Source organism: Cutaneotrichosporon cavernicola (genome assembly GCF_030864355.1).
Source record: "Cutaneotrichosporon cavernicola HIS019 DNA, chromosome: 5".
NCBI classification, from domain to species: Eukaryota; Fungi; Basidiomycota; class Tremellomycetes; order Trichosporonales; family Trichosporonaceae; genus Cutaneotrichosporon; species Cutaneotrichosporon cavernicola.
The window spans coordinates 883,846-905,237 of record NC_083397.1 but is presented as its reverse complement, the minus strand read 5'-3'; the positions used below and the strand labels follow the sequence as shown (position 1 = coordinate 905,237).

Genomic DNA, 21,392 nt, shown 5'->3' with positions numbered 1-21,392 from the left:
CGGCTAGTAACTGCGGCATTGATCCCATACAGCCCGCTCATTCGTCAACGCCGTATGTACCTTGACATCACAGAACGTTGCAATCGTCTGCTCGCGTGGAAACACGCCGTCGAGACTATCTGCGGGAACGGCGCGACAAGGCACGTTATATTGATTTCTGTCAACATGGCCGTCGCTCAGATTATCGAGTAAGTAATCAGCCAGAACACGACGAGGCACTTGCACTTGACATCCGACATGTGGTCGCGCTATTGTTTGGGTTGCATGCCCGTGTTATGTGTCTGTTGATCATGCCACCATCGAGACAGCCGGCCAAGCGGGAAGGCTTGGAACGAGGCACGTCTTCCGTCACCGGTGCCGCGAGCTTGCTGGAATCCGATCCGATCTGCGGTATGAAACCCACATGAAACCCAAGTCGACCAGAGCCACTCCCACCGTGTTCCGGCACTTGAAGCATGTCTCACGACAACACCCGTTCAACCCTAAACTAATTGCCCAGACACCAAGTCCTTCAAGCCACTCGTTACCCCGGGTCTTACATCGGGAGAGGCACCTCGTATGGCGTCGGGATCAGAGTCGTTTCGACTCCGACACCCAACATTCCGGTCTTCACGCCCCTATGCATGCGTCGCGAGCATCATGTCAGTCGTACCATTTGTTTTGGACGTTGCCAAGTAACCTCCTCCCGCCAGCCGGAGGCACTTACCTCATAGCCACAAGTCACAGCCCACCGTTGGCCATGCCTCGGCGATGATCCACATCTCGTCCCATAGTGCATTCCCGAGGGTGGTGCGGAAGTGTTGCGAGGTTCAGAGACGAGCCCACCTACTTGGCGTTTGTCCCAAACACACGCCCCGCCGCTGCCATCACTAGGTTGTGCGATGTGTTGCCATGGCACCTGGGAAGCATCTGGGAAGGTTGCAAGTTGATTCCAGGCTGCTGGGGCGTCCAAGGCTGGGGCAAATGCGGCGGTGGCGGCGGTGGCGACGGTGGCTGCGTGGGTAACAATTGCCCCGGCGGTCCTGGCGGCGGCGGCGGAGGAGGAGGAGGAGGAGGGGGTGGTGGCGGTGGCGATGGCGGAGGCGGCAACCCGGGCAACCCAGGCTCCGGTGGGCCGGGAGGCTCCGGAGGTGACGGCGGTGATGGTGGCGACGGTGGCAACGGAGGCCCGGGAGGCTCTGGAGGTGACGGCGGTGACGGCGGCAACGGCGGCGACGGTGGCAACGGTGGCCCGGGAGGCTCTGGAGGTGACGGCGGCAACGGCGGCAACGGCGGCAACGGTGGCGACCCTGGCAACGGGGGCCCGGGAGGCGACGGCGGCAACGGCGGTGACGGCGGTGACGGTGGCAACCCTGGCAACGGTGGCCCGGGAGGCGACGGCGGCAACGGCGGCAACGGCGGCAATGGCGGCAACCCTGGCAACCCTGGCAACGGTGGCAACCCTGGCAACGGTGGCCCGGGAGGCTCCGGAGGTGATGGTGGCGACGGCGGCGGCGGTGGCAACCCAGGCCAGCCCGGCACCCCAGGCCAACCCGGCACCCCCGGCAACCCCGGCTCCGGAGGTGACGGTGGTGGTGGTGGTGGCGACGGAGGTGATGGCGGCAACGGTGGCGGTGGCAACCCAGGCCAGCCCGGCACCCCCGGCAACCCAGGCAACCCAGGCTCCGGAGGCGACGGTGGTGGTGGTGGCTCCGGAGGTGATGGCGGCGACGGCGGCGGTGGCAACCCAGGCCAGCCCGGCACCCCCGGCAACCCAGGCAACCCCGGCTCCGGAGGCGACGGCGGTGGTGGTGGCTCCGGAGGCGATGGCGGCGACGGTGGCGGTGGCAACCCAGGCCAGCCCGGCACCCCAGGCCAACCCGGCACCCCCGGCAACCCAGGCAACCCAGGCTCCGGAGGCGACGGTGGTGGTGGTGGCTCCGGAGGTGATGGCGGCGACGGCGGCGGTGGCAACCCAGGCCAGCCCGGCACCCCAGGCCAACCCGGCACCCCCGGCAACCCAGGCAACCCTGGCTCCGGAGGTGACGGCGGTGGTGGTGGCTCCGGAGGCGATGGCGGCAACGGTGGCGGTGGCAACCCAGGCCAGCCCGGCACCCCCGGCAACCCAGGCAACCCAGGCTCCGGAGGCGACGGTGGTGGTGGTGGCTCCGGAGGTGATGGCGGCGACGGCGGCGGTGGCAACCCAGGCCAGCCCGGCACCCCCGGCAACCCAGGCAACCCCGGCTCCGGAGGCGACGGCGGTGGTGGTGGCTCCGGAGGCGATGGCGGCGACGGTGGCGGTGGCAACCCAGGCCAGCCCGGCACCCCAGGCCAACCCGGCACCCCCGGCAACCCAGGCAACCCCGGCTCCGGAGGTGACGGTGGTGGTGGTGGCGATGGAGGCGGTGGCGGCGACGGCGGCGGCGGTGGCCACGCCCCCGGCAACCCAGGCAACCCCGGCTCCGGAGGTGACGGTGGTGGTGGTGGCGATGGAGGCGATGGCGGCGACGGTGGCGGTGGCAACCCAGGCCAGCCCGGCTCCCCAGGCCAACCCGGCACCCCAGGCCAACCCGGCAACCCAGGCAACCCCGGCTCCGGAGGCGACGGTGGTGGTGGCGGCGATGGCGGCAACGGTGGCAACGGCGGCAACCCTGGCAACGGTGGCCCGGGAGGCGACGGCGGCAACGGCAGTGACGGCGGCAACGGTGGCAACCCTGGCCACGGCGGCAATCCTGGCAACGGTGGCCCGGGAGGCTCCGGAGGTGACGGTGGCAACGGCGGCGACGGTGGTGGTGGTGGCAACGGAGGTGGCGGTGGCGGTGGCGACGGTGGTGGTGGTGGCAACGGAGGTGGCGGCGGCGACGGAGGTGGTGGTGGCAACGGAGGTGGCGGCGGCGACGGAGGTGGAGGCGGTGGCGGCGACGGCGGCGGCGGTGGCCACGCCCCCGGCACCCCAGGCAACCCAGGCAACCCCGGCGACGGTGGTGGCGGCGGCGACGGAGGCGGTGGCAACCCAGGCCAGCCCGGCACCCCAGGCCAACCCGGCACTCCTGGCACCCCAGGCAACCCCGGCGACGGAGGTGGCGACGGCGGCGGCGGCGGCGGCGGCTGCCACGGCGGTCACTGCGGCGGTGGTGGTGGTGGCTGCGGGCACGGCAAGTGCGGCGGCAATTGATAAGCCATGGCCAGCCCCCGTATGTAGTCAAAGATTGAAAAGGACAATTGAGAAGAAATGTAGTCTTGTGTTCGCAAACGGTTGTTAGTGGAAACCACCATTGCTGACCGCGCATCGCACGTGGTAGATCTTGCTGACGCCGGAATAGCACTGGCTGTGGGCGACCGCGGAGCTGGGTGAGTGTGTCCTCGGCGTTGGGTTTGACACTTCGAGCATAGTGGGTAGAAGTCGACAAGAGTGGTTGGGCGTTGCAGCGAAGCGAAAAATAAGTGAGTACAAACGAGGAAGACGAAGCGGGAGGGCTGATAACGTAGAAGGAAAGGAGCGAACACAAGGTAGCGAGAGGATGTGGCACGCGAGCGAGTGTGAGCTCGAGAGAGGACACTGTCTTTGCTAGACACCTCTTCATGATGAGTGCACATCATAGTCATCATGGTGAGTAAACAAGTGCGATTCAGTCTTACCACAATCCCACACCCTTCCTTTCCGCAGAGAGGCGCAACATACTCAGCATCCGTTCTTGGTCCAGTTGTGCCTTGCCCCAGTTGTGTGAACATGGGAGGTGCGAATGCCCAGGTGCTGAACGTGCTAACCTAAAACCAGAGGCAACCTCATTTGGCTTGGCTCTTCAATTCTTCAACTCTCTTCGACCCGGTCAGTGTTAGTCGACCTACACAGGTGAGTACACGTTCCGTTCCGGTGCGACTGGGAGCCTGCGGTCCAGCCATTCTGGAGGGCTGGATTGTCTGATTCTGTCAGACATGTCGTTTGTGTAGAGAAGGTGGTTGGGTTGGGATATGGAGTGATCGAGCGTAGTTAATAGGCCAACCATTCCGTTGGAGTCAGCCGCGATTGGGCCCTGCGACGTCACGTGACACAACGCCGAGTTGCTTGGAGGGTTGACTTCCAGACACGGCCGTGCTCCATTCGGGGATCTCTAACCTCCACGCCCCGACTCCCCCCCGCCCCACAACACATGACCTGACCACTCAACCCGCCCGCGGTCTTGGCGAAGAATCATCGTTCCAAACGAGGTCAACCTCCGGAGGAGACTCTAGGTACCCGGCGGAACGGGGCAATGAGGCACTCATTCCCGTCACCCATAGCTACTGGGTCAACCGATACGTACATACGAGCTACCTAACCCCCGGCTCCAGTTCCATCTTGGAATGCGGCACGTCACACGATCTTCAACTTGATACCTTTTTCCGCCCAACTGGGTTTTACCTGTATGTGGGGTCAACCCACTCCCGTGGTTATGAAACATTATCGTACCCGAAACCCTGGGACCGTTCCGGGTTTACTGTACAATGTTTGATGTCAGCCTTTCATCCGACCCGCGAGCTGACGACAGATTGCGGCAAACCCAATGAACACGTACTCTATTCCCCCTGCGGACACAAAATACATTGCAGTTTAGGGCTCATCCGCAACTCGCACGTCATGGTATCAAGCCACCTGTCTGCAGTACCCAGCCAGCTCCATACAGGCTGCCCACCATGCTGGCGATCCGATGCGGCTTCAACGTCTCCAAGACAACCATTCCTGCCGCGGAAGAGTGCTTACAACAAGGAGCGTGTATTGTTTGGGAGGAGGCTGGACTGTTACCTGTTTCGGATCATTGGCCACTTACTGCTCAGTTGGCAGCTGCATCACTCGCGGCCGCAGTGCCCAGCACGGACTGTTACTGACAACAAGCAAGGCTGCTCGTATCGACAATGGTTGTCAGGTGGACCCCACAGGCCCCGGGAACCGCTCCGTTTTCTCCTGCGGTTGTTGATTGCCAAATGTATGTCTCCTTGAGGAGCATAAAAGGAGGCTGCTCGCTCGCCGAGCTCTCTATCCATCAAGGGAACGCTCCATACCCACTCTAAGCGTGAACCACTCCATCAAGTGAACTCTCCACCCACTCTTCGAGCGTACTACACACAACATGAAGATCAGCGCCCTCATTCTCCCCTTCCTGGCACTCGCCATGGCCGCGCCCTCGCCCGGCCGTGGCCATGCTGTGTCTGGCGACGACGTGCCCGCCGACTTGAAGGGCGTTTTCCGCATCGTCGGCGACGTCGTCGTTGGCCCGGGCGGCTACTTTGACTCGACCGGCTTCCACGAGGGCGAGTACCACGGCAAACGCGAACTCGAGGCGCGCTTCCTCCTCACCTGGAAGCTCCTCAAGCTCAAGGGCTGGAAGTTCGGCCACGGTGGCCTCAATCCCCCCGGCGGCGGCTGCTGGGGCTCTGGCGGCTGGGGCTCTTGCGGTGGCGGCGGCGGTGGCTGCTCTGGTGGGAACTGTGGTGGCGGCGGCGGCGGCGGCTGCGAGAGTGGAAACTGTGGTGGCGGCGGCGGCGGCTGCGAGGGTGGAAACTGTGGTGGTGGCGGCGGCTGCGAGAGTGGAAACTGCGGAGGTGGCGGTGGTGGCGACGGCGGCCACGGTGGTGGTCACGGCGGGTGCAAGGGTAAGAACTGTGGCAAGCCCGGCTGGTAGGTATTGCCCAATCTAGCGCATCAGAATTTGGCAGGACAATGTAATAATATTTGCGTTTGCAACGTACTGTATTCCTTATGACTCGCGAACGTTAACTCATGGAAATCATCTCTTTCCTATGAGAAGCCCAGATACTTCTAAACAATATACTGGACTCCTTGGTCCCAACATCCTAAATCCGCTCGAAACCGGAAGAAGTAAATACAATTATTATAAGAGGAGCAAACATTACCTTGACCATATGACAGGTTTAATTGACAGTTGTTCGAGGTCTCTGCGTGACGTACTCGTACTCGCCACAGTGCTGAAAAACCTCGAGTTCCGGCAGCGCCACGCTGTTTCGCGCGCCATGTACATGTCGGCATTCGCTGGCCTGGAGCAAGTTGATGTATGTGTACACATCACGTGACACTGGCACGCCCGGACAACATCCCAAGAAAAACAAGGTAGTCATTGTGCATATGTCTACAATCTACTGCTCTTCCTGAGCACCCTCCTCCCCAACCGTCGACAGCGGCGCAGGCGACCCGACATCAGGCGCAGGTGGCACTGTGGGCTTGGACGGCGAGCGCGGCGGCTCTGGCACGGGCGCGAGCGCATCGTCAAGGAAACCCGGGATCATGCGCTCGATGCGCGGCGCGCTGGCCGCCCATAACTCCTGTTGCTCGCGCGTGCGCGTGTCAGCCTGCCCGACCGGAGGTGGGGGGATGAGCAGCTGCGACGAGTACATGACGAGTGCGAGGTTCTTGAGCGACTCTGAGACCTCGTTCTGGTGTTAGTGGGACTTGGGAAATATTCATACCAGCATGTCGCGGTCGCCCTGCATGAAGCGCTCGAGCTTGTCAAGCACGCGCACGAACTGGACGCCGACAGCGTCGCAGGGCTCAGTGAGCCCCACGACGTACTGCAAGAACACCTTGACGAGGAGGGTGGCGGCGCGGAGGCGCATCTCGACGGCACCAGCGTGGTCGCGCTCGTACAGCGCGGGCTTGAGGAGCTCGTCGAGCACGGGGAAGAGAACACGGTCGAAGATGATCGGGAGCGTGGTTCCATCCGCGCTCATTAACTGTGGCGAGAGCAGAAGGCGCTGCAGGTACGAGATGGCGCGGTGGCGGATCTCGCGGTAGCCGTTGACGCACTGCTTCGAGATGACCAGCAGCGGCGGGAGCCAGAACACGGCAAAGGCTGTTGTCAGTGGAGATACGAACACGATAGCTCACCATCGCGTGGCGGCTTGCCGCTCTTTGCGATAAGCGCCGGGATCTGGTTGCGCAGCTCGTACAGGCTGTCGAGGGCGGTCAGGCCGCGCTCGACCGTCGGGCCAAGCGTCGTGGCCACAGGGTTGGTGCCTCGACGGTTGGTCTGGAGACGGCCAGCCGCAGCCGCACCCGCGGCAGTGGCGAACTCGTCGAGGAGCGCGACGACGCCCGCAAAGTTGTCGAGCGAGAGGCCGGGCTCGCCTCCCGTCGCCATCTTCTGCACAATCGCCAACGTGACCTTGGACGCCTCGGGATGGGCGACAGTCGCACGGAAAAGGGCGATTATGAGACCCCACTCGGTCTGGCTCTTGACGACGCCAGAGTCCTTCTCGAGGATCTTGGCGACACCAGCCATGAGCTGCTCACTGACGGCGTTGAGGACGCTGGAGGGGAGCGAGCGGAGCACATCAAGAGCCAAGTATAACTGGTCCCGAAGCGCTGGCTGTTCGGACACGATCAAGCAGAGCCGGAGCAGGCCGACCACGGCGCGCTCAATCAGAAGAACCGAGTACGACTGCGCGCTGTTGAGGAGAGCTGAGATGTATTCGAAGATAATGGGCCACGTCTCGGCGATGTGGTCCTTGCCGCGGGCGGCGAGCGACACCATCATCTCGAGCAGGAAAACGCACGCGGGATCGTACGGCAACTGTCCCTCGAACCGCTGTGGGCCGTCTGGGCTCTCGCGTGGTTCGAGGCGGTGGGTTGTGCGCGCCTCGGCGAGTGACCGGATTGCGCGGACCGCCGGGATGAGCGCGTCGACGTCCAGGGACAGGATCTCAGCGTACAGTTCCTCGAGTTTGCACGACGCAAGCGAGTCGACAGCGACAAGCGCGTTTTCGATGTCCTCGTCCGACACCTCGCTGGGGATTGCGTCGGCCGCCGCGCCGTATGGCGAGAGGAGATACGAAGAAAGGGTGGAGAGCAAGCCGCCGCCCTCGGGCCTGCGGTCGGGCACCACTGCCGGAGTCGCGAGTTTGAGGGGGATGGTGGTCGTACCTGCCAAGAAGTCCTCCATCTGCAGCATAGGCGCTGGCAGAAGCGAGTGCAAGAACAGGGTCTGGAACATCTCGAAGATCTGGCCCCAGCCTGCCCGTACCGCATTGCCGTTGCCGTTAGCGATGGTGAACAGTACCACGCTCGCGAGCTGTGAGCGGTAACTCTGGCCAAAGCGAATCGCGAGCGGCGACACCGTGATGGAGAGACTGTCGCGCTCAGCCGTCGGGTAGTTGCCCATCTGGTAACCTTCCTCGGTCTCGTCTAGAAGCCCGGTCGCTGGCGCCAGGGACTGCACGATGCGGTCAAACACTTCTGGCATTCTGAAGTGGCCAGCGAGTGTCGCGCACTGCCGGAACCCGGTGATGGCGTGCTGGATGACGTGCTCGTCGCCGGCGTTCATGGTGAACGCGTACGCGATGGCACCGATGAGCTGCTGCCATGTCAGGCGGAACATCGCCTCATCAAACCTGGCGGTGTTGCATGAGATGGTGGCGCCTGCGATCCGCGTGCGCTGCATGAGCGACTTCCATGCGTAGTCAAAGCCAGGCTGCCCGACATGCTCCTCCGGCAGGATGATCTCGTTTTTCCTAATCGTCTCGTGAATGCCTGCCAGGTACTCGGCGTCGAAGTCCTTGCCGTCGTTGATGCCACGCAGGTTGCGTCGGTAGTCTTCGACAGTCATGCGCTTGCGGTTCTGCGGGTTGTGCTGGTCGGTGTTGAGCATAATGACCGAGTACGCGAGGACGTAGGCGGCGTCCTGAGTCGCAATCTCAGGCGGCTGGTGGGAGAAGAAGTGCTCCGAGAATGTCTCGGTAATGCGCGAGATGGGCTGCGCCTCACCCGGTAGACGGAAAGTCTCGAGCAGCTCACGCAACGCGTCAGCGATCGACTTGCCCGTAAAGTCAAACAGCCCAATGAATGCCTTGAGAAGATCCAGGCGATCAGGGTGGGAGATATACTCGCCGACGAGCTTTTTGTCCAACCGAGACGTGTTGCGCAGGAAGCGGGCGATACCGCGCAACTTGCGCTCGTGGTCCGTCCCAGGTCCGTCGTCTGGCAGGATGATACCCGAGTCGAGGAGCTGCTGGATGCCGACCTTTGGCTTGACGTTGAACTGCGCCGTGCCAGCGATGAGGACGGCCTTGCGGCTCTTGTTCGTCTTGAGCTCATCGACGGAGGGTGCATCGGCAGGCCACTCGTCCTCGCCCTGTTCCAGGCGGTTCGCCATCGAGTCGACATACGAGAGCAGGATCTCGAGGCAGAGCATCTGGGAGCTGTCTAACCCTTCGAACATAGTCGAGCCGTCGACGCGAGGCCCGGGCCCCGAGGGATACACTCCGCGGGTGAGGAAGACCATTAGGCGCTCGAAGATGTCCTCCGAGTCGGTCGAGCAGTCAAAGTTGACCCAGCAGTCGACCATGAAGCTCGGGCGCGTGGCGATCTGAGTGAGCGTCTCAAGCCACAACTCCTTGCTCTCGGACGACATGGGCGGGAGGAGCGCGTACGGCTTGGGTGTCGAGGTCGGCGTCGTCTCGGGCCCGGAGGTATCGGACGCGGTCTCGCTGCCGTAAGGGCTGGGCGAGGGTGGCCGTGACAGATCCCGGAGGTGCGGTGGGAGTGGCGTTGGGGCCGGCGGCGTGAGCCGGTCGACTAGATAGGAGAGGAAGAGCTCGAGCTGGAGTTTGAGGTGGGGAAGGAGGGTGGTAAAGAGGGACGAGGTGGTTCGCAGCGACGACTGCAGAATCACGGCCTGGTCGGAACGTGTGAGCTGGAAGAGGTAACGACACCCCTCGTCGCGTACACCCTCGCGGAGCTCTGGCCATTGCCCAATACCTGACCCACCGACTTCGAGGGCCGAGTTGAGCACCGCGAGCGCAGACAGACGCATCGTGTCCGTATGCGCCTTGTCGCTGGGGTTGAGCAAGGCGATGAGGACGCGGAGGAGCTCGAGCATCGTCGGCAGGCCGTATGGCGCGAACTGCGGGGGACCGTCTTCCCGCTGCGACTCTTTGCTGGCCTTGCGCGCCGTGTCCAGCGATGAGCGGGGAGTCGTCTTGCCCTCGGCCTCCTCCTCTTCCTCTTGTTCCTTCTCCTGCCGTTCGGCACTGCGGCGCTCCGCCTTCTCTCTCTCCCTTTCCCTCTCCCTCTCCCTCTCCTTCTCCCTCTCCTTCTCCTTCTCCACGCTTCTGCGCTCCTCCTTCTCACGCTCCGCACTTCTGCGTTCGGCTGACCACCGGGGCGCGGCTGTGTTGGGCACGGTGACGCTGTCCTTGACGGCGCTGGCGCGATTGCGGAGCGCTCGCTCTACGTCCTCTGGGCTCAGCGTCCGCAGACGCAGGAAGCACGCGCGCGTGATGGCTTGCACGCACAACTGAGCGGTGGCGCGCAGGCCGTCACTGAGGCGGCCGCGTGCGAGCATGCCAAGCCCCACCTCGAGGAGCTCGCACACACCCTCGTCGCCGATGTGGTCAATCAGGCTCTGGGGCACATTCCCCTCCTTCTCGGGGAGCACGGGGACAGTCATGCTCTCGATGACGCGGAGGAGGCGGAGGAGGACGAGCTCGTCCTGTTGCGGCGAGGAGGATGGGAATCGGCACGCGGCGAGTGTCTGTGTCACGTGCACGAGGGCGAGCTGGAGGGGCGACGCATCGCCAAGTGCCGGAGGCAGTTCAGGCGGCAGGTAGAGGGGTAGGACGTTCAGGACGAAGTGGTGGAGGCTAACGAGAGCGAGGGAAGTGATGGGGCCCGAGGTGAGGGGCGAGCGGACGATGGCGAGGAACGGCTCGAGGATCGCGAGCGGGTCAAGCACTACCACGTCTTCTGTTAGCGATGTTATGGCCAATCTCACCAGAGACGCCGGTGAGTGAGCGGCGGAGCGCCACAAAGTTGCCCATGAGGTCGCCCTCGTCGTCGCGCCGCCTGCCAACGGGCGTGCCAGCACGTCTGTTGCGCGACAGCTGCGATGGCAGACCCGAGGACGCATATGTTGATGTGGGAGCGGACGACGACCAGCGCATGTTACGCCGCATGGCCGACGTTACGGTCTGCACCTCCTGCAGAAGCAGGCTGACTGGGGAGAGGTCGATGTGGCTCATGGCGAACGCGGGAGGAAGGTGGGGGTGGTGGAAAGGAGCGGGGTGGGGCTGGGGCCGTAGCCCCGTTTCGATAGTGAAAGGTCGGTTAGGAGAGCGGGGGTTTAAGACGCGTTGACGAGGTGATGTCGCGCCTGGTTGTGGTGTATCCGAGTTGACAAGATCGAGTTGATGAATACCGAGCCGAGGTGATGCCACGCTTGATGACACGGTGGAGGAACGGAAGCAATTTGGATCCAGCTGGGGGACGGTTGGGACTCTAACCCAATCTTCTTCTTCGCCCCCCTCAGATATCATTACCCATGAAGTGTCGGGGGCAAGGATAGGTGTTGGCGAGCGAGGTCGCACAACCACAACATATCCACCAACCCCAAAGTCGAAAAGGGACATGGTCGAGGCTAGGCGGGTGGGGATTTCCCCGAACGTGAGATTCCTGGGGCTTATGATGGGTCCGACTGCCCAGCTGACGACACTGATGCGCTGGCATCCTACGTGGTTCACCTCCACATCACTTGTCGATCAGCCACGCCTGCATCCAGCAAGCAACCTTGTGCCGGCTAGAGCTCTGCCTACCTCCACCTCCACACTCCTGTTTGCCGTGCACCCGCAGACTAGGGGGAGGTCGGAGGGGGGGTTGGGACGCGGGGGGTGCTGTGATCAAAGGAGGTGTGGCGTGGCACAGCAGGCCAAGCAGGCCACTGATACCCATTACTCTACTGACCAGCTCACCCTCTGCTGACGTATTGGTAATTACTGTACTGGTATTGAAACTACGTGGGCGCAGCACCCGGTTATATATTGCACTACATGATCCAAAAACTGTCCGTGGAAGTCTCGAGCGAGCCTCGAGGTGTGCCACTCACGCCCGTGGCACATGCTCCCAGTTGTCGGTGAAGACCTGGTTCGGGTTGGGGTTGGTGTTGGAATTGCTCGCGCACTTAAAGATCTGGAGGTCCCACGAATTGATGTCGTTGGGCTCCCACCCGTCACGGACGTCCATGCACCACTTGGTAGGGAAGTAGTCGTGAGGGCTCATCGAATCCTGGTCCATGAGGCGGTAAGCACCAGGCGCACCTTGGACGTCCTTGCGCCAGACCTGGGTGTTGCGCCACGTCTCGTTGGCGGTCGCATACATGCACTCTTCGAGGGTGACGGCGAGGTTGTCATCCCACTGAGACCCTGGGGTTAGCGGAGGGAGGGCGGCTGGGAGTGAAAAGAGCGCATGATTGAGGCCACTCACAGTTGGTCCCTGCAGAGAGACACAGAGTCGTGTTCGCCACACGCAGATGGTGTGGGGAGTCGATCCGCCCGCCGCTGAGGTTCCACCCTGGGAACTTTGCCGACTGGGTGCAGTTCTCGGCCACCACACCGTCGCCAGCCTGAGCCCCGGACGGGGCGATACACCACTCCCTGTTTTTGAGGGTGAAGCCGGCGTCGACGAGCGCCGGGTCTGCGCGGGGGAGACGAGCAGGGCCCTCGCGAGCGCTGGCGGCGAGTGCGAAGAGGAGAGGGGCGGCGAACATTGCAAAGGTTTGGGTCAACTACAACAAGGGAAGAGATGAGGAAGGCGAAGGAGCGTGTGGCGAAAGAGTGTGTATTACAGAGCACCAAGCTTGAAGTACGGATAAGAGCCGCTGCCCATATCGTAGTCATAATATATCCCTCGGCCACACCTTGGCCACACATGCCACACACTGTTTGCACCCAATCTCGACAACGTAAGCTTAACATTCCAGATCGGTGATGTTCAGACGACGACGACCACACCCCTGGTCGTCTCCCAGTACCTCGAATAGCCCCTTTGGATGATTCTGCGGCCCGCCTCTGGCCGGCCTCTGGGTATCGTTAATTGTAGTCCTGTGGATGCGTTACCTATATATGGCGGGGCGGCAAGAACGGCAACCGCCTGCTCCGCTTGCCCCTGTTGCATCAGGTGCCACATCCGACCGGCACGCGACGCGTCGGACGCTCCACTTTCCATTTTCGTCCTTCCGAGAAGGAGTGGGGATCTAGGCACCTGAGCAGAGAAATTGAATGCTCCTGCGCGCCTCTGTGCCTCGCCCAAACAAAAAGTCATGTTTCGTTACTTGGTCGACTCATTTAAAATATAGTGGGCACGAGATGAACTCCTGAGACATCCCTCCCCGCCCCAGCCGGCCCCAAGTTGTTGGTTGCCATCCTTGACGTGAACAGCACGACGGTCAACATGGAAAGCTGGAACCAATGTTGAACCATGGGCCTCAGTGGATCACTGGGTCAAGTTTGAGCTTGTTTAGTGAACCACAAACTATCGCCGCCCAGAGATAGCAGGTCGGTTGTCGCAAGAGTTACGAGGAACGAGTCGACGCTGTGGCGCGTAGTTACTCAAGTCGGGATGGGTACGAGGTCTGGCAGACTCTGGCATTATCTCGCACTAGAACTGAACGAGTCCAAACTCCCAAGTGTAAATGTGACATGTATTGGATAACCACCGGCGCTACTGTGATTCAAGTTCTACAAGTATTGCCCTCTGCCATGCAGCAATGAACTTGGGTAGCCTCACGTCTAGAACTGTACCACTCGCTGTCATTGATGCTAGCAGTAACACAGTAATGTATCTGGCAATATTATTAACGGACGTGTGGTAGCTTGGTGCCTTGAGTTGTGGGATTGGTCACCCCGACTTGGTAGACAAGCCGACAGCGTTGTCGACATTAGCCGAGTGACAATGAGCCCATGTCCCCAGCTTTACTGTTTCAATTACCCCACCGCAAACTCCAAAGTCGCGAGCAACACATACTTTGAGAGAACCGCCCCCCACAAGCGCGACACACCGTACATCACATGAGACTCTCCGGCCCAAAGCTGAGGGGCAGCAGCTCTCCAAGTGTCATCCGCACGCCCATCTCCTTATCCATACTTGGCCACGGCTCGCCAGCAGTAATACTTCCCACCGCCTTGCCCTCGAATGCGGAACTGACAATGTATACCGGCACATCGAGGGCGCAGAACTCGCGCAGTACCTGTCGGCAAATACCGCATGGACTCGTGGTGGGCGCGGGCACGTCAGAGACGACCACGACGGCGAGGATGCGCCTGCCGCCCTCGGACTAGTGTCAGGCCGACTCTCAAATTGAATGAACAACTCACCACCAGCTTGGTCACGGCCGTCCGCTCGGCACATATACCCCCGCCTGCTGTGAGCGTGAACGATCAAACCTCACCATAGCTCGCGTTCTCGACATTACATCCCCCCACGGGACCTATATCTGTGAGGAGAGCTGCGCCGACTCTGGTATCAGTCCCGCCCAGTCACGAGGTGTGTTGTTTGTCACATCGTCGTCACGCACCGGAACTTGGAGTAGGGCGCGTACGCGCGGTCCCGCGCTACTGTCAGGTACTTGACTCGGGCGTTTTCTCACTCTTGAACGCAAGCACGATGAGGTCGTGTAGCTGCTGGGGGTCCATGTTGTTGGGTGGCCAAATGGTGATGGCTGCAGCCTAGAATCCAAAGGCCTGGGTGAAGGAAGGTAGATGTCCCACGGGTGACTCGGGATGCTGGGGTCCCCACGGTATCGCAGCTTGTCCCTGAGAGGGCAGCATGGGGCCTGGATTACCTGGATATACAAGCGCACGTGCTCACGCGACAGTTCCGGCCCATCTTTGATTGTCCCCATTCATCTTCATCAACTCTCATCTCAACTCCCATCTCATCTCCAACATCTCTTTGTCACTCTTTGCCCTCACACTGGCGAAAACCAACAATGCGCTGCCGGCCATAACCTATACGCACATCCCTGCATCGATACATTACTCCATCTCTCTATCCTAACCCCTCACCACTATGAAGTACGCCAAGGAGTTTCAACACATCCTCGACGCTTCCGATTTCCCCGATGACTGGAAGACGAGTGCGATCGAGTACCGCAAGGTGAGTGGAGTGGCGCCCCGCTATTCTTTATTCCCCGCACAGCACTGACCGCAGCTCAAGAAGCTCATCAAGAATGTACAGGCTGAGCTTGAAGGCATGGGTCTGTCCCCCGCAGTTCTGCGGCAACTCCTCGTGACGGACTCGGGCCCAGGTCCTTCAAGGAGTAGCACAGCGGCGTCGGACCCAACTTCTGAGGCTGAGGCTGAGCTATTCGAGTTCGAGTTCGACCCCGATGGGCCCTCGAGTCCTAAGGAGGTTCAGCTCGACCCAGTGTTCGACAGCGACGACGAGGAGACGCCAGTGCCAACCCGCTTCCGGGTACGCGTGCTCTCGGACAGCGAAGGGCCCGGGAGCTTCGGTACCAGCCCGGCCCCAATCAGTGTCGCGGATCTCATGATGCGGGGTGGGCGGGGGCGATCGTCGTCGTCGTCGCCCATGCCCATGTCCATGTCATCTTCGCGCATGGAGAGTCCGTCGGGCGTTGGACGTGTTGTCAAGGCCGAAGGCGTGACGGCGCAATACCTGTTTACGGGAGACGAGAGCAGTCCCGTCCCTCAGATCCGGTTAAGCGTCTTCCCCGAGTCACTTCCGACCGAGTCACCTCTGAACAGCAGATCAACGAGCGAGCTATCGAGTTCCACACATCATAGCGACACAGACCCGACTGAAGAGACGGACACGGGGAGCGATATCCTCGAGATCCCACATGAACCGGAAATGCCACTTTCACCGGCGCTGCTCAAGATGCGTACGGCCATGTCGCCAATCTGGGCTCTCGCCAGCACCACCCAGGCTGGGCACGGTATGGTCGAGCTGAACATTGGCGAGGCGGCGGCACCTCAGCGGCGAGCCAATCTCCAAATTGACCTGGACGCCACGCCGACATTGCCTCCGTTCAGCGACGCGCCTTCACCGGCCGTAGCGGATATCGGCGACTCGGCCCTCAGCTCGTCTCCTCCAAACGCCGTCGGGTTCGGGACGTCGCCCGAGCCACGCGAGTTCATCATCCCCCTGCAGTCGGACATGGCGTTCTTCAACGTCCTCACAGCTGCACTTACGAGTCTCTCGCGGTTCCACGCAGCGCAACAGGAACAGTTCCACGCCGACGTCGAGGCGCTCTGCAAGTCCATCAGCGACAGTATCACGCCAGGCGACACGGTGACTGTCCTTCCAACACCGCTGAATTCCGGACCGGGAGCAGTGGCAAAGTACAAGTACAAGAGCGTGACGCCGAGCCAGAAGGACCTGTATGCGTGGCGTGACATTTTTGCACTCTGGGTCGAGGCCGAGATATTTGAAAGCTCTAGCGAACGGACACGCGGCGAGCGGACGATAGAAGAAGCCGAGCGCCGTTTGCACGCCTTTGCAGCCGAGGTTGTGCGTCGCGGCCTCGGCGACCGACGCACGATTCGGGGCAAGAGGACGCGCAAGGCATGGGAAGACTTTCTCAAGCTCAACGTCCGGCTACTTGATCTCAAGCGGTTCCAGCTGGCCAACATTAACGCCGCGCGCAAGATTCTCAAGAAACACGACAAGCGCACGGCACTCACGGCGAGTACGGGGCTCGCGTCGTTTGTTCGCAGTACACTCGCCATGCACGTCGACCAGGATGGCAATGTCAGCACGTGGACGTTTTACAACACGTCTCTGCCGCATGTCCTGCTCGCCCGGATGACGGATACGCTGCTCCCGATCCTGCCGTCACTCGACGACTTTGCATGCCTCATCTGCATGTCGATTGCGTTCAAGCCTATTCGCCTGACATGCGGACATTTATTCTGCGTTCGCTGCCTCGTCAAGATGCAGCAGCGGGGCAACGACAGCTGCCCGCTATGCCGCAAGAACACTGTTCTCCTGGCCGACCGCGGTGAGTTAGACATATTGCTTGTGCTAACCCAAGCCTGTCTCGACGTCACGCTGATGAACTTTATGAAGGATTGGTTTCCGCGCGAGGTGCGTGCCAAGCAACTGGAGAGCACGGCCGAAATCGCGCGAGAGAGCATTGAAGACGCGGCGGGCGTGCGCCCCACCGAACGAGATAGATGTGTGGTCATGTAGACCTTATAATACATATGTACAACATTACATTTACATGTCTGTCTCGCGTTCGAGGCCCTGCATCATACCCATGGCCTTGACCAGGAATGGCTTGAGTTCGCACAGTTCCAACGGGGTGAGATTGGTCACCTGGGATCAGATTAGTATGTGTGCTGACTCACTTGTAGATAGCTTCCGCGCATGACGCCGTCGCTCTGTAGACCGATGCGGGTCTTGGCTTGCCGCATCTCGCGTAGGTCTTTGAGCAGGCTGCGGATTTGGCCTGGTTCAGTGAGGTCGTCGCTCGCGACGTCGAGAAGGACTTTGGCGACCTCGAAGAACCGCCGTGGTAGGGGTTCGAAGCTCTCGTTCTGTTCGCGTTCTTCCTTGATGAGTGCGTTGAGGGGTTCTGATGTGAGCGGGGGATTGGGGGGGTGTGGGGGTGTGGGTGGGGGCGATTTGCCGCGTCAGGAGAGTACTAGCTCTCAACAAACGTGGAGCCAAAACCAACTCACCAACAGCCAGCCAGACGGGCGGTACGATCCGACACTTGCGCTTGCGTTTCAAACTGAGCGCGAGCCAGAGCGGAACCTGTGCGCGGGCAGGCGGTCGAAATGGTCCATAAACACCGCTGAGGAGACGCACGCGACTCATGGAGAAGAGGGGGACGACTTGGACCACCTCTTCTTCAGCCAGGAAGGTGAGTTCGTCGGGTGTCAGTCCGGCCTGCAAGTGTTTTGGGAGGGCCATTGTTAGGAGAAGTGGATCTAAAGGATCTAAAGTGAGATATGACTTTCGACCACTGGAGACCAACTCCAGGAACGCGACGCGCGTGATGATGACTCAGGGTCATCCACGTGGAATTGTCCCGGGCTGGACAGCGGGCTACACAGCGACATTCAATTCTGGGCGATCCTTTATCAGGGTCTAGATAGAGTTGGTCGTCGACCTGGCCACCTGGCCCAGGTTAGAAACAGAGAATACACCACATCACCTTGACACTCCCGCTCACATCTTTTCTTATTCCTCTCAACTATACAACTATCAACACAAACTACACATCACTTGGAGCGATAAGCACTCTACCACTCTACGCTAGACAACAGACAACGCGCGAGACAGATACAGTGGACGGCGAACACGCTCCCGTTCCCGGATTCAACTTCCAACATGGAGAAGAAGAGCGATGACCTGCGGCCAGCCCCCATCGACCGGCCAGTACTTGGTGTGTTGCATATTGATAGCACTAACATCAGGCCTGTCACGGCGCGTATGGTACCTCGTCGGCGGGTGTCTGGGGTTCATGCTCCTCTCGCGCTTCGTGTTCCGTATGTTGCCACTCTTTGCTTTCTGACCCTAGCCTCCACCTCATCATCTCTTTCAGGACACTACTCGACTTCTCGTGGTCTGCTCACCGCCGTCGACTATTTGAACGCGTCGTCGAGCGAGCCAGCCCCATTCTCATTCTGTCCCGACTTTGGGCCCACCGACCTAGTCGCACAAAAGAGGGGACAAGTCCCCCTCCTCAAGTCGCGCCTTCACACTGGTACTGGGGCACGCATCCAGCGCCTCATCCACAAAGCCATGACTGGGCAGCCAGTCACAATCTCAGTCCTCGGGGGCAGTATTACCGCTTGTCATGGGGCTGGCGACGATCCTGTATCCCCCCGTTGCTGGCCATCTCGCTTTTTCGAGTGGTGGAATACAGTCTTTCCACACCCTTACAACCAGCTCTATAATGGAGCGGCACGACTCACCGACTCGGCATACTTTGCCTACTGCTCAAAGCATCATATGCCGGACCGTGCCGATTTGGTTATTCTAGAATTCGACGCCAGCGACCCAAACGACCCTCTGTGGATTAACCATTTCGAGCTACTCGTTCGCTCCATCCTCACGCGGCCTGAACAGCCTGCCGTCATCCTCCTAGGCCACTTTGCCCCTCAGGTTCTATACCAGAATGGATACACGGGCCCCGAGATGCTGCACGACATTGTTGCGCAGTTCTACGACGTCCCTCACATCTCAATGAAAGGCGCAGTCTACAACGACTACATGACCGATCCAGAGGGCACGCGCCAGAGCTATTACTCGGACATGGTACTGGCCAGTCCGGCCGGCCACGACCTCCTCTCAGACCTGCTAATCAGCTTTCTCCAGAGCCAGATCTGCTCGGGATGGGCAACGACCATGGGCCACGCCTTTGACGTGCCCTACATGGGCGCTGGGCCTGCATCGGGCGTCAACCCGCTTCTCAATGTCGACGCCGATGACCTCGAAGCCCAAGGCGGTGGTGTTGCCGCCAAGGCTCGCGCAATGAAGGTTCCACCGGCCCGTCTCGCTAATCGCCCCTCGGACATTCTTACCTTCCGTGAAGTCGAGCCCTACTGCGTCATCGCCAACGAGATTGTCAACCCCATCCCTCCCTCCCACTTCTTTGGGAACGGATGGACAACGTACAAGGCTGAAAAGGGGGGTCAGGAGAAGAGTTACTGGTGGGCGGAGATTGGAGGGAGCCGTATGCGCGTTCCCATCAAGACTGCCGCTGGCGACGTCGCTATCTATTACCTCCAGCATCCCGACAACACGCCCAGCGGACGGGTTGCGTGCTGGGTCGACGACGACTTTGCCAACCGCGCCGTACTTAACGGTATGAGCAAGAACGTTGGGCAGCCGACAGCCACGCTCACTACGATCAACGAGGGCGTCGAGCCAGGTGACCACTACGTCGAGTGCCTCATGCTCGGCACCGAGGGCGCCAAGCTGGCCCCATTCAAGTTGATGGGAGTGTGAGTTGTTCAACAGAGACACAACTGACATGCAGGTTTGCGACCTAAGCCCTCTCTATTTTACCATAGACTCCATCTCTGCATCCGTAGCCCCTCCCCTTCATGACTTGGCCTTTACACAATGTCCCGTACATGCATTGGGGTTTTCGTTCACTTCCAAACCCGGAATCCGGCGTCATCACAAGCCAGTCACATCCCGTCTATCGTCTAACGACTCGCGAGCACGCTCCATCGCGCTCAGACCAATCTATAAACACGAAGGCGGGGGTGATGCAGGACGTCTGGTGGTACAAACGGAAACATGAGATATCGTGGTACCCGGGGGGCCAGCCACAGGACGAGCTCCTGGCGCGTGGGATCGTTGCTCAACGCGGATATGAGCCAAGTTATGGAGAGTATTAGATCAGAGGGGTGGTAGCGGCTGGTGTATAGATAGGGATGGGAGCGAGGCTTGTCGTTACATGAGGACACAACCGGTGCCCTTCCTGCGGGTATTATTGCGACGGTTCGGGTTGACTATGGTCAGTAACAGTGCGCGGTACATGTCTGTTGCGAATTTTGTGCAAAACTCACGGACCGTCCGGATCGCCTGGTCAAAGACCGTCTTGAGCCCCACCTGTGTGAGCGCAGAGCACTCGAGGTAGCGGGCTGCGCGGATGTCATTGGCCATGGCTGCTCCTTGCGAGTACTGGATCGGCTGGGACCGCCGCTCGCGCAAGCGCTCCAGAGCCGCGGGGTCATCTCTCAGATCGAGCTTGGTGCCGACGAGGATGATGGGCGTTCCGGGAGCTGCCGTCAGTTGTTGTCAAGCTCGACAACTCACAGTGATGTTGGATCTCGGGGAACCACTTGGTGCGGATGTTCTCGAAGGATGCGGGTGAGACGACCGAGAAGCAGAGAAGGAAGACGTCGGTCTGCGGGTAGGAGAGTGGGCGGAGACGGCTGACTGTTAGTGCCGACGATCAAGGGGCAGCGACGGTTGAGAAGGTGCAAACTGTCAATCGCGCCTTCATCCGCCGCCGGGGTTCTGTGACTGGCAGAGTCCGGCGGCCGGGGAATGGAACGCGGCCAAGTTGCGAAAGCGGCACAACGCGCGTAGCCATGACAGTCCTCAAGACTAATACTCACTCGTAGTCTTCCTGACCAGCCGTGTCCCACAGACCGAGCTGGACGGTCTGGTGGTCGACAATGACCTGGGACGAGTAGTTGTCAAAGACGGTCGGCACATATTCGCCGGGGAAGGCGTTAGTCGTGTAGCTGATGAGCAGGCAGGTCTGAAGTTAGCAGGCCGATTTAGGCGAGGAAGGCTCACCTTGCCGACCGCACCGTCTCCTACAACGACGCCTGTGGGTTAGTATAGAAGAGAAAGGGGGCGCACATTTGATACTCTTCGGGGGCGCGGTGGCCATAGTGATGTTGACCTAGATTGCGATGCGTGGCCACCGAGCGATGCTGATGTTTTGGGGGCAGGGTCCGTGCCCGAGAATCCAAGACGCGTTGGTGGTCGTGAATGCGTAAAGATGGAATGGGATGGGATGGGATGGGATGGGTGTCGGATGTAGAGATGGGGTTGGGTAAAAAGGTCAAGGTGCAAAGTAAGGTAACGCGGGAGGAGCGTGAATGTCGTTCAAGTCGAGAGTTGAGGGCGCGGGTCGTGTCGGTCAAGAAGG

General features: G+C 60.6%; 9 protein-coding genes across 9 annotated transcripts; 4 read left to right on the top strand and 5 right to left on the bottom strand.

The window, feature by feature from the left end:
- Window positions 1-165: 165 nt before the first annotated feature.
- On the top strand, window positions 166-3,154 carry CcaverHIS019_0503670 (uncharacterized protein; the record flags this gene model as incomplete). Its single annotated transcript, XM_060601518.1, has 2 exons — window positions 166-188; window positions 874-3,154. The coding sequence occupies 2 exons, from the start codon at window positions 166-168 to the stop codon at window positions 3,152-3,154; spliced, it is 2,304 nt and encodes a 767-aa protein (XP_060458004.1).
- A 1,933-nt stretch (window positions 3,155-5,087) lies between these two features.
- On the top strand, window positions 5,088-5,639 carry CcaverHIS019_0503660 (uncharacterized protein; the record flags this gene model as incomplete). Its single annotated transcript, XM_060601517.1, has 1 exon — window positions 5,088-5,639. One exon carries the CDS (start codon window positions 5,088-5,090, stop codon window positions 5,637-5,639), a length of 552 nt encoding a protein of 183 aa, XP_060458003.1.
- Window positions 5,640-6,111: 472 nt separating this feature from the next.
- GEA2 (uncharacterized protein) lies at window positions 6,112-10,989 on the bottom strand (the record flags this gene model as incomplete). The annotated part of the gene is made up of 4 exons (XM_060601516.1): window positions 6,112-6,408; window positions 6,442-6,824; window positions 6,860-10,711; window positions 10,743-10,989. 4 exons carry the CDS (start codon window positions 10,987-10,989, stop codon window positions 6,112-6,114), a joined length of 4,779 nt encoding a protein of 1,592 aa, XP_060458002.1.
- An 856-nt stretch (window positions 10,990-11,845) lies between these two features.
- On the bottom strand, window positions 11,846-12,509 carry CcaverHIS019_0503640 (uncharacterized protein; the record flags this gene model as incomplete). The annotated part of the gene is made up of 2 exons (XM_060601515.1): window positions 11,846-12,165; window positions 12,227-12,509. 2 exons carry the CDS (start codon window positions 12,507-12,509, stop codon window positions 11,846-11,848), a joined length of 603 nt encoding a protein of 200 aa, XP_060458001.1.
- Window positions 12,510-13,805: 1,296 nt separating this feature from the next.
- On the bottom strand, window positions 13,806-14,433 carry CcaverHIS019_0503630 (uncharacterized protein; the record flags this gene model as incomplete). The annotated part of the gene is made up of 5 exons (XM_060601514.1): window positions 13,806-14,075; window positions 14,116-14,159; window positions 14,190-14,257; window positions 14,316-14,352; window positions 14,388-14,433. The coding sequence occupies 5 exons, from the start codon at window positions 14,431-14,433 to the stop codon at window positions 13,806-13,808; spliced, it is 465 nt and encodes a 154-aa protein (XP_060458000.1).
- A 376-nt stretch (window positions 14,434-14,809) lies between these two features.
- On the top strand, window positions 14,810-16,954 carry CcaverHIS019_0503620 (uncharacterized protein; the record flags this gene model as incomplete). The annotated part of the gene is made up of 3 exons (XM_060601513.1): window positions 14,810-14,896; window positions 14,951-16,763; window positions 16,797-16,954. 3 exons carry the CDS (start codon window positions 14,810-14,812, stop codon window positions 16,952-16,954), a joined length of 2,058 nt encoding a protein of 685 aa, XP_060457999.1.
- Window positions 16,955-16,984: 30 nt separating this feature from the next.
- Window positions 16,985-17,683, bottom strand: PSF2 (uncharacterized protein; the record flags this gene model as incomplete). Its single annotated transcript, XM_060601512.1, has 3 exons — window positions 16,985-17,083; window positions 17,116-17,342; window positions 17,449-17,683. The coding sequence occupies 3 exons, from the start codon at window positions 17,681-17,683 to the stop codon at window positions 16,985-16,987; spliced, it is 561 nt and encodes a 186-aa protein (XP_060457998.1).
- Window positions 17,684-18,103: 420 nt separating this feature from the next.
- CcaverHIS019_0503600 (uncharacterized protein) lies at window positions 18,104-19,770 on the top strand (the record flags this gene model as incomplete). The annotated part of the gene is made up of 4 exons (XM_060601510.1): window positions 18,104-18,158; window positions 18,190-18,261; window positions 18,294-19,722; window positions 19,758-19,770. 4 exons carry the CDS (start codon window positions 18,104-18,106, stop codon window positions 19,768-19,770), a joined length of 1,569 nt encoding a protein of 522 aa, XP_060457997.1.
- Window positions 19,771-20,179: 409 nt separating this feature from the next.
- CcaverHIS019_0503590 (uncharacterized protein) lies at window positions 20,180-21,131 on the bottom strand (the record flags this gene model as incomplete). The annotated part of the gene is made up of 6 exons (XM_060601509.1): window positions 20,180-20,238; window positions 20,296-20,511; window positions 20,546-20,664; window positions 20,851-20,996; window positions 21,035-21,066; window positions 21,101-21,131. The coding sequence occupies 6 exons, from the start codon at window positions 21,129-21,131 to the stop codon at window positions 20,180-20,182; spliced, it is 603 nt and encodes a 200-aa protein (XP_060457996.1).
- Between the last annotated feature and the right edge of the window lie 261 nt (window positions 21,132-21,392).